General features: G+C 48.6%; 2 protein-coding genes across 2 annotated transcripts; both read left to right on the top strand.

Moving 5' to 3' along the window:
• Positions 1-1,031: 1,031 nt before the first annotated feature.
• HD553DRAFT_268641 (P-loop containing nucleoside triphosphate hydrolase protein) lies at positions 1,032-5,980 on the top strand (the record flags this gene model as incomplete). The annotated part of the gene is made up of 14 exons (XM_046177588.1): positions 1,032-1,428; positions 1,500-1,699; positions 1,760-2,152; positions 2,233-3,957; positions 4,015-4,379; positions 4,448-4,481; positions 4,546-4,607; positions 4,690-4,842; positions 4,926-5,047; positions 5,107-5,270; positions 5,340-5,404; positions 5,469-5,611; positions 5,682-5,754; positions 5,827-5,980. The coding sequence occupies 14 exons, from the start codon at positions 1,032-1,034 to the stop codon at positions 5,978-5,980; spliced, it is 4,050 nt and encodes a 1,349-aa protein (XP_046038685.1).
• Positions 5,981-6,687: 707 nt separating this feature from the next.
• HD553DRAFT_322197 (uncharacterized protein) lies at positions 6,688-8,915 on the top strand (the record flags this gene model as incomplete). The annotated part of the gene is made up of 7 exons (XM_046181277.1): positions 6,688-6,799; positions 6,953-6,995; positions 7,052-7,244; positions 7,283-7,312; positions 7,776-7,781; positions 7,819-7,958; positions 8,003-8,915. 7 exons carry the CDS (start codon positions 6,688-6,690, stop codon positions 8,913-8,915), a joined length of 1,437 nt encoding a protein of 478 aa, XP_046038686.1.
• Between the last annotated feature and the right edge of the window lie 1,746 nt (positions 8,916-10,661).

Consider the following 10,661-nt stretch of genomic DNA (forward strand, 5'->3'; position numbering starts at 1 on the left):
TCGGCCCGCCCGCGCCAAGCGCCCAAAGGAAAGCCATCATCGAGATCGTAAGTTGATATGCATCGTACCATGTATATCACCTGCCTTCTCGCTCAGATTCAGCAATCGAGCAACTACGGGTGGGAGGGGATAGTTCGGCACAGAGAGGCTCCGATTTACCCTCAGCGCCTCTTTGTTTTTCGGCGCAATGAACGCGCTCGAAGGGGACGGGCTCACGGTTCGGACTCGTGAATTCGTGCAGCGGGACGAAGGCGATAAGCGCAACTCATGCAGATGGCAGCGTCTATGCATTATCTTTTCTGTGTAAGCTGTGATGGGATGCCTTGCAAGCTGTTGATCCTTGGCCGCAATGCCTGGTCGAGTCCACGATTGCTTTGAGCGCGTGGACATGTCCGATGTTGAATTCGGCCACTCGTTCTCGGCGGTGATTTTAATAACGATGACGCCTGCTACAATCTGCTCGTCCCTACGCTTGATCTCAACTTACCATAAAGAACATGGATATAAGGAAACCCCTTGTTCGACGAATATCGGACCCTCGTAAGCCAGTCAAGCTGGCCGAGCCGATACCCATTTCCCGCTCGCGCGGCACAACCGTCATAATGACATAATGATCAACGCGAAATCCGAGAGACGGTGACAGATTCATCTCCTTCTTCGTACCACGTTGTCTCCTGTACGCTTTCGACCGAGTGAAAGCGATACTGTCGATGATGAAACAGAAAGACCTTCGACAAAGGATCCGCGAATTTGTGATGACGACCGATTCCCCTGATCGCCCCGCGATGGCGCGACCTCGTTTCAGCGTGAAAGGGGAACTACCTTTGTTCCTAGATCACGGTGGTATCAGGTGATCCGAGGTGAAGAAGACTTGACGCTGGCTATATATCACCACATACAAACGCTCGATCGAAAGGGAGGTGAGTCGAGCGTGCGGAGAGCCTCAAGTCGACCCGTATTCGAATCTCGCCACGATGTGGCCCTTTCAGACAAAGACAAAAGCGCAGCCTCTCTCGCAGGAAGAGGCAAAGATGAAAGCTCGGCCTACCTCGCAAGACAAGCTCGCCAAGGAACAGCTTGCTCCGGACCAAAGTAACGGCCAAAGCAAGCAAGTTTTTGGGCACCGATCAACTCTCCCAGACATTCTCTATCCCCTTTCTTTTGCTGGTCCTCTTACTCCTTTATGGGTATCACCAAGCCTATTTTTCGCTCATCCCTGGGTACTGTACTCAATTGGTTTCATTGGAGTCATGGTATCAGCTGCATGCCTACCGGTATTTGAATACATAATTGGCCTTTGGTTGAATGGGATCACCGACCTCAGCAAGACAGCTGAACAGCGCAAACAAGTTGGAACAGACTCTGCCTATTACATGTTGGCTCCCATGTTTGCCGTTCTCATAGGCAGCTATACTTGGTTTGCATGTTGTCAGTTCATGCTGCACTAGTTTGCCATCAGTCAAGGGGCTGATATATCAGTGATTGTGTTTGCCCTCCAGATACCAAGGCTTCAAGGAAACTAGCTACAGCAATGCGGTTGGAATATATGTCATCTATCCTTGCTCAGGATACAGCATATTTTGACACTCATGGTTGTGGAGAGATCACCACAAGGGCTGACAAGGACATTGATACTATCAACAATGGTTATGGGGAGGACCTTGGCTGGACAATGCATCTTGGAGTATACTTTATTGCAGTGGGTGTTCATTTGTGTTGCATCCCTTGATGTGACCTGACAATGACACAACTCCTGCAGAACTTGGTGGTTGCGTTTGTGGCCTTGCCAAAGCTTGCTGGAGTCCTGTTGCCCTTCTTTATTTGGCTACTTCTGCTCTTTACCTTTATTGAGCGAACACTGAGGGGGCAAGAAGCCAAGACTGAAACGGTACAAGGCTTCTCAAATACATTCCTTGAGCAATGCTTCTCTGGTATCAGGGTGATACAGACATTTGCCATGTCCAAACCGTTGCTTAAGCACTGGGATACAACTATGCTCAAACATATTGAGAGATTACAGCGATTTCCTACCCTGGTCCGGTCAATCAAGATAGCATGGTGCCAATTTGCCTTCTGCAGTATCTTGGCTGCTGGCTATTATTATGGTACAACACTCAAGGAGGAAGGATTTTTATTCGGATCTATATTCAATGTGAGTTTGATCTCATTGACATTGCAACAATCTGGAGGAAATTACACAACAAAAGACTTATAGTGCATGCTTGCTTCCAGGTGATGATGTGCTATACTGCAATGCACTTTGTTCTGTATGGCCGCTTGTCTGCAATATCTGGATTTCTCAGCGCCATCGCCTGTGTGCGGGTCTTGAGGCATCAAATCGAAAGACAACCATTTATTGATGTCCGGGATCCATCTGGTATCCAACTCAAGCCCTTCTCACCAAATTGTGGCTACACTCCAACTGTGTCTTTCAATCAAGTCACATTTGCATATCCCTCAAGGCCCAATATGAAAGCTCTGGACAATGTATCCTTCACAGCAGAGGCTGGTCAACTGACAGCTCTTGTTGGACCATCTGGAGCAGGCAAGTCATCAATTGCAGCCCTACTGGTCCGTCAGTATGATCCCAGTACAGCAAACCTGCCTCACCCACATGATCAGGACGGAAACAATGAAAGAAGAGACCATCAAGCCCGTCTACAACAGTCCCCAACTACCACCTTAGCTGAAAAGGGGCTTGTTCCTGAAGAACCAAAGAAACCATCTGCAGAGCAGGACACTGTATCTGGAAGTGGAATCGTCAAATTGAATGGAACGGATTTGCGCAATTACAATCTTGCATCTCTCCGGTCCTGCATCAGTGTAGTCCATCAGGAACCTCAACTACTGGCAGGAACCATTTTTGAGAACATTGCCATGGGTTTAAGTGGAACACCTCTTGCATATCAAAAGGACATTGAGGGAGAAGATGCGGCAAAGGTCACATCCACACGCCTTTTATGCATTGAAGCACTCAAGAAGGCTGAAGCTTGGGAATTTGTGCAAGACTTGCCAGAGGGACTTGACACTCTAATTGCAGGCGGCCGGAATGGCATATTGTCTGGAGGACAACGACAACGAATTGCTATTGCAAGAGCGCTTGTTGGCAGCCCAGCTGTTCTGATCCTGGATGAGGCGACAAGTGCATTATCGAGTGATATGGAGCTGAAGATCCGGAACAATCTTGAAGTCGAACAGAAGCAAAGGGGGTTGACCATCATATCAATTGCTCACCGGTTGCAATTTGCTCAACTGGCTCACAAGATCATTGTCATGAAGCGAGGCTGTGTTGTGGACACAGGTACATATTCTGAAATATCTAGGCCTGACCGTCCAGACCAGACCTTTGCACGTCTGGTCAACACCGGCCGTATTTATAACAACAAATACACAACCAACACTGAGGAACAATCCAGGACAGCAACATCCCTCAGCAGTCAAGCAGAGTCAACAGTCTCAAGCACCAGTCTTCCCCTACGTAGGACTGGCCTGACAAACATGACCTCTATGAGACAACCCTCAATAGAAAAGGAGGACAGCACTGCCATGAGTAGAACAAGGCTACTACATTTTTTGTCTGCCAAAAAGTTGCCGTTTTATCTGGCAATACTCTTCACCATTTTGAATGGTGGCTTGAGGGTAGTTGCACAGTTACAGGTTGGACGTTCAAGTGCAAAATTGAGCGGAGCAGCAGAGACCTTGAGCATGGGTGCCATTGCATTGATCTGGCTTGGATACGCTTTTGGGTGGAGCGGGATAATCTATGGATCAGAAGTTTCTGCTGGTGTGGCCCAGAGAAGCACTGACAGGCGCCTGATTTCTGCCAGTGTCAAATCGTTATTCAGTCAAGAGATTTCATACTTTGAAGGGGAAGCTATTTCGGCTGGAATGCTCACCACCAACTTGACCAAACACTCTGCAATCATTGCAGAAACCTTGACTGTCAGCCTAAGCCGGGTGAGTCAACAAGAATCTTGTTGAGACATACCTCACTAATTTCCATGTGTGAGATAGGTTGCAGCTTTGACCCTAGGTGTAATTGGGACTCTATCAATGAGCATGGTCTTATCAGCCAAATTTGGGGCCTTGGTATTCCCATTCATCATAATTGCAGGAGCAACTGGGTGGTTGCAGATGTATGCTTTGCAGCAAGTGGAGAAGTGTCAAGAAGAGCCTCAGAACACCATCTCAACAACTATAAATGATGCGGTGGATGCAATCAATACCATAGGCATCCTTGGTCAAGAGGAAGAAGTTATCAGGTCCATTGCAGCCTGCACAGCGGACCCTAGATTACTCCGTAAATGGCAGAGCGTCAACCACGTCGCTCAAGCACTTGGAGAATCTATTGCTTTTGCTGTGGCAGCTCTGTTGAACTGGTATGTGGTTTGCAGCTGAAGATAAGAGGTAGGATCCATGTGCTGATGTTTTCTTCTCTATGAAATAGGTGGGGTGCACGCTTGTATGTTCAAGGTGACATTGTAAGCTGGTTCTGTATCTATATTACCTACATCATCAGAACCCTATTGATGAAGTCTGTCCTAGAGACCCATTGCGCTCTTCACAATTTATGAAGGTGCATTCTCAGTGGTCTTTGTCCTGTCACCGTGAGTATCTTGCAAAGCCATGACTCAGATCAAAATGCTCAATGTAGGTATACATTGAACTGATCGCTCTCAACATCAACAGACTGCTGCACTATGTGAACAAAGTTACACGTGCCATGCACGGATGGTCAACCCTGAAAGAGCATCTCCAGCGGGTCCCACAGCACACACATAAAGAGCTCTTGCCAGACCAAGCAGGCCTCATTGGCAAAGCAATGAGAGGAGATATCATCTTGTATGTCTTGCTGCCTCTGATTCTAGGTGGAACATCACCACCTCTGCACAACCTGACAGCCACACACCTATAATCTTTTGTAGTGGAGGGGTGAAAATGCAATACCCAAAACGAAAGGATCGTCTAGCGCTGGATGGTCTAAACCTCTGTATAGCAGGAGGACAAGTCAATGCCATTACTGGAACTAGTGGTGGGGGAAAGAGTAGTAAGCCTGTCATGAATGGAAGTTCCAAGGACGCAATAGCTGAGTCATTTTCCACTCAGCAATACTTGCACTGCTGCAGCGTTTCTATGATCCGTCTCATGGCACAATCACAGTTGGAGGTATTGATCTGCAGATGATCCCCCTCGAAACACTTCGATCAAATCTTGCAATTGTCTCGCAAGACTCTGTCCTATTTGAAGGCGACATCAGATTCAACTTGTGTGTAAGTCCAGGACTTTGAGGGTTTTGATGTGTCCTTATGATGACCTTGTCAGCTTACATGCTGTGATAGCTTGGTGCCAAAGACCCAGAAAATGTCTCGCAAGCTGAACTAGAACATGTTTGCAAACAAGCATGGTGAGCATTCAATCTTGATTATCACAGCTGGGAAAAACAGGCTCATATCTAGTCGCAAATCCAGCATCCTAGAGTTTATTCAGAGCTTGCCTGACAGTTTTGCTACAGACATTGGATTGAAAGGTACTAGGCTGTCTGGTGGTCAGCGGCAACGGCTTTGCATTGCACGAGCACTTTTGCGCAACCCCAGCATTCTTCTACTAGATGGTGGGTGACAGAATGTGCAAGACAGCTTCTATCATACCTGACAATGGCCTACATAACTTCTGATTCACAGAAGCCACATCTTCTCTTGATGCAGCCAGTGAAGCTGAAGTAGAGAAAGCACTACAAAATGCTTCAAAAGGCCGGTGAGTTGTTCAGAAACAAAAGAGCAATCAGATTAGTTGTGGCTGACTACTAGTATGGCTTCTGTTCTTAAGTACTGTCATTGTGGTTGCACACAAGCTCCAGTCCATTCAGAATGCGGACAGTATCTCTGTGATTGCTGATGGAAGACTGGTGGAAGCGGGAACACATGAGGGACTGGGTTTCATGCGTGGTCAATACTACAATCTCATTAAGAGTCAACTGTGATCATGTTCATGAGCAGCTGTAGCTATGTACAAGTATGATGATTCTGTGAGCTGTAATAAGATACAACCAGAATCCTATGATGATGTATTCTCATGCAGATTCTTATAGATGGATCCTACCAGTTGTCACAATGTATAATACCATGTCTTGCCAACAGATTTCAATAAACGGCTGTTGGCTGATTGGGCATTGGCAAAATCTCAATTGTCATGTGTTAGGTTGCCAGCAACCTGTGTGTTCTCTGGGACTTATGTAGGGTAGCATATAGATAAATAAGTGTGATAGCAGATGAACTACATACTACGATAGTGATCGTAGTAGTTAGACATTACCTATAGTATCGTATAAGTACCTGCTCCGCCGGAGCTGCTGGCGGAGTACCCGTTCGGATATACGTGATAGTCATACCGCGGATGGCTATAACATCATGACAGGACATGCCAACTCAACTGTACTTGTTATCCCTACTGGATGATCGATGACTTACAAGCTTCAGTGTGACATTCACAGATCCAAAAGCTAAAGCAATAGAAGTCTTGCAATCAGGCATTGCCAATACGTCCGCTCTGGAGAGCCAAGTCCTGGACCTTTACCGGCGGCTGACTAGACGGAAAGATCCTGTGATTGTTTCACTGGAGTTATGATCGAGTCATCCGGAGCTCTACCACACGATCGATTGCTACGAAGAAGATCGGAAGGCCAAGAACATGCAAGTCACAAAAGGAGCGTGGGGCGAGGGTGGGAAATCTGAGCTATTTGGTTTTGATATCAAGCTAGGGTGGAGCAAGACTGAGCAGATCAAACGGCTGGCCAACAAGTGTGAGGACCTGGATGCCGTTCAGCTATAAAGGCAAGAGATAGCAAAAAGAAAGGTGCCTAATCAGGGCAGATTGAAGGATCACAAGCTCAGTGATGGTTTAGCATCGGTCTCACGTGCTGAAATCAAATCTGCTACCGCAAGTTATCTTGCAGACAAAGCTGCAAGAGGGCAAGAGGCAAGTTCCAATGTGGTCAAGTTGATTTCAAGCAAATGAAACACTTATAACTCCGTATACGTATATGTTTCAACAGGTACGGTCGATGCAAAGTGGGGAAGCAGTCGATCGAAACGAACAGGACGATGATTGAGAAGCAGTCAATCGAAACGAACAAGACGAACAAGACGAACAAGACGAACAAGACGAACAAGATGAACAAGATGAACAAGACAATGATGGAAACCGACCGGACGACTTTGAAGAAGACGAACTGCGCGAGGATCAATGTAATACTCAAGGCGATCTTCTTTCCCTTGCCAAGCAGACCAATACAAAGGCGGGCCCGATGCTCAAAGTAAGTGCTAAAGATAGTACCTGGAGACGATCCGCGCTCCGATTCACCGACAGATGAGATAGCTAATTCACCTCTCTTCCCGAAGATCAAGATCCCGCGACCAAAGTCGACACCAAAGTCAAAGCCAAAGCCAAAGCCAAAAACAAAGCCGCGCACGGGAACAGCGTATTATAGGCGTCACATGATGCGTGATCTACGGTGCGCGTGGCCTCGGGGTCTCGTTTGGAGACCCTCTCGGAGACCCTCTCGGAGACCCTCTCGGAGACCTTTTAGGAGATGTTCTCGTAGACGTCTAACTAGTACCTTGTAGTAGTTAGACATCCGTTATTACATTACTATGCCTACCGTTACCTTTCCCCAGTCCCGCGACCTTATTACCTCAAGACCCGGCAGGTTGACTGCCAGGCCTTATACAGCGTCCCTGTCGACATACCTCTTCTTTGGGGTCACGACGATTCGACAGGACTGGGTAAGTATCCTGCCCTACCAATCTATCATGGGTATAGCTGACCGCCCTCCGGGATATGGTAGACAACATCTTGGACTCGCTCAATGACCCGTCTCACGAGCACAAGGGTCAAGACAATCGACTCGATAATTGGAAAAAACTCATGCACAACACGTTCAAAGACTTTTTGGAAACTCGGTCTGGAGACAGCAGTATGAGGCTGGATGCCTTGCGTCGGCAAGCACCCCCGCTGCAAAGACTGGCCGAGGGCCAGACACAAAAGAATTGGAAGACCATCGTGCTCGCATTGACGGTGGCCGACCTGGAGGCGACCAGGGTGGCTCCTCAAAAAAGGCGGACTGGGAACGAGGCCATTGGTCTGCTATGATGGCTACATGGAAGGAACAAACAGACGTCCTGGAGGTATACGGCGGGAATGTTTTGATCAAAAGCCAGGACGGGCAGCCCCTTCTAGTATACTGTGAGGCGGGTTTATCCGGTGAAGAAGCAAATGCGGTACTGCGCTCGCTGGAGTGGATAACACCTCACATGGACCAATGGATCCCAGATGAATTCGTGGACCTATACGCCGATCAAGCAGACGAATCCGGCGTGTTCAATCTGACGTATGACAGGAAGAACACGACCCTGTCGTCCGATTTCCTTCAAGGGGCATCGCATCATTCTGCCTGCCAATTCGTTTCGGAGCTCGATGAGGTCGTCAACAAGATGACCGATATCTATGCAACCCATATGCCAACAGATTATGAGAGCCAGATGACCCTGGTCAATGAGATGACGCGGCAGTCTGCCTGCTATCAAGGAACGTTTGGGACTTGGCGGTCTCCTTATAAAGGGGTAGAGGTCGCTCGCAGAGCAGGGTTACTTCCCACTCTACAAGCTCAGACCTCCCGAGGTCTTCTCGCAATGGTGAACGTCTCAAGTGGTCAAGATCCCGGCACGTATTTGGTTGTAGGTTCCAATCATCATCAATACAAATTCCCTTGGACCGATAAAACACCCGTGATCTTGCGAGGGGATCTTCTCCGTCATGCCACCACTACTCCTGAGGATAGCTTTAAGGATGCATACGAGTACTTCACTTTGGTCTTCCCGCCCGTGGACAATGATGCCTCCGCGGACAACGATGCCTGAACAAACTCGTGCGGAAACCGCTCAGTCCACACAGCGCACATGATCCACATCCTTGTGAATGCGCACGCGGCCGTTTTGCTACTGAGCGGCGATCTTGGGTGATTTGAATGGCCGTAATGTTTGAGCGTTGCCACCGTTGGTCTGAACGGGAGTTCGTCTCATTTCTTGAGCGGCAGAGACATGGAGAAGAAGCAGGTGCAAGTGGAAAACACGGGCAGAATATATATATATATATATAGGTATAATAATAGAAAAACAGAGGTTTATCTGGTTGATGAAATCTGTATGTTGGCGGCGGGTTTGGATTTGTTCATTCACGACATGAAATGGTTATGGGCAAGATGCAAATGAAATGGTTGCATGAACCGATCACCAATGGAGACTTATTGTAAGGCCCGGGAGCGACCCCGATGGGGATCCCGCTGGGCAGGCTGACGGGACGCAGGAATGAGGCAAGGTACGGGTAGACATCTAAATGTAATAACGGATGTAGAGCTATTACAGAGGTACTAGTTCTACATCAAAACAACAACACCGAAAAGTACCCCCGGCGGGAGTCGTCTACGGGAGTCGCGTACGGCGCGTCCGATGCGTCACGTGACCGCTATAACAGTGCTTCCATCAAATCTCTGAAGTATTATAGGCATCCGCGGTACGCATGTCGTACACACGCGGGATGTAGGTTTTCACCTCGTACGGAGGTCCGTTCGGAGACTCTCTCGGAGACCCTCTCGGAGACCCTCTCGGAGACCTATTAGGAGGTGTGTTTGAAGATGTCTAACTAGCACCCTGTAGTAGTTAGACATCCGTTATTACATTCATTACCCTACCCGTACCTTCTAGTCCCGTGTGTTACTATTCAGGCTTGCTGGCAAGCCTTATATGAAGCCATTCTTCTGATAGGCTCGAGATGATCTAGGCAGTCGTCCCGGTAGATGGTGCTGGAGAGTGTTTGCAGATTGTCAATGAGATATGGGACGATCTTGTCATGAGAGAGTTTGCCAGGACATTGGAACAAATTCTTCAGTGGTCCGTCTTGAATAGGAGGTTGACAGTCCCTGGCCAATTGGCACAAGACCTGATCCCTGACCTTGGCTAGAGGATGGTCTGAGCGAGTCTTGATAGTGCAGCTATAAGGTTTGCCAGCAAACCTGAATAGTAACACACGGGACTAGAAGGTACGGGTAGGGTAATGTGTTAGAGATCGACGCGGTCGAGACGCGGGACGCGCCGAGACGCGTTCCGGCGGGCCACCCCGAGGGCGGACTCCGCCGTATTTGTTGTTTACATTCGAACATTGTACTATCACTAAAGACCGGATGCTGGGCATCCGTTATTACTATATAGATGTATACTCCTACCCTCGCCTCTCTCCCGCTCACTCGCCCGGCGGACCAGCCCGGGGCAGCAGCCCGGCGGACTCGTCGCCGTAACAGAATAACGGATCAACCCGTGAGCCCGAGGAGGCAGGTACCTGCGGAAGATGCAGGTCGTGAGTGTACGATCGGGATGTTGGGCTCTCCAGCGGATCCGGAGGAACACCTTACCTTGTTGGGTACGGTGTACCCCGAGGGGAGAGCCGTAGAAACAGTCCTGCTGTTGGATTGTGGGGCGACGAACCTGTTCATGGACAAGGGGTTCGCTGCGGAACATGGGTTCGTGGAAGAGAAGCTCGAGAAGCCGAGGATGCTTAGGGTGATCGATGGGAGACCGATCAACTCCGGTGCAGTGACCCACCGGACAAGT

This window comes from Filobasidium floriforme (assembly GCF_021052385.1).
Source record: "Filobasidium floriforme strain CBS 6241 chromosome Unknown HD553scaffold_4, whole genome shotgun sequence".
Lineage (NCBI taxonomy): Eukaryota > Fungi > Basidiomycota > Tremellomycetes > Filobasidiales > Filobasidiaceae > Filobasidium > Filobasidium floriforme.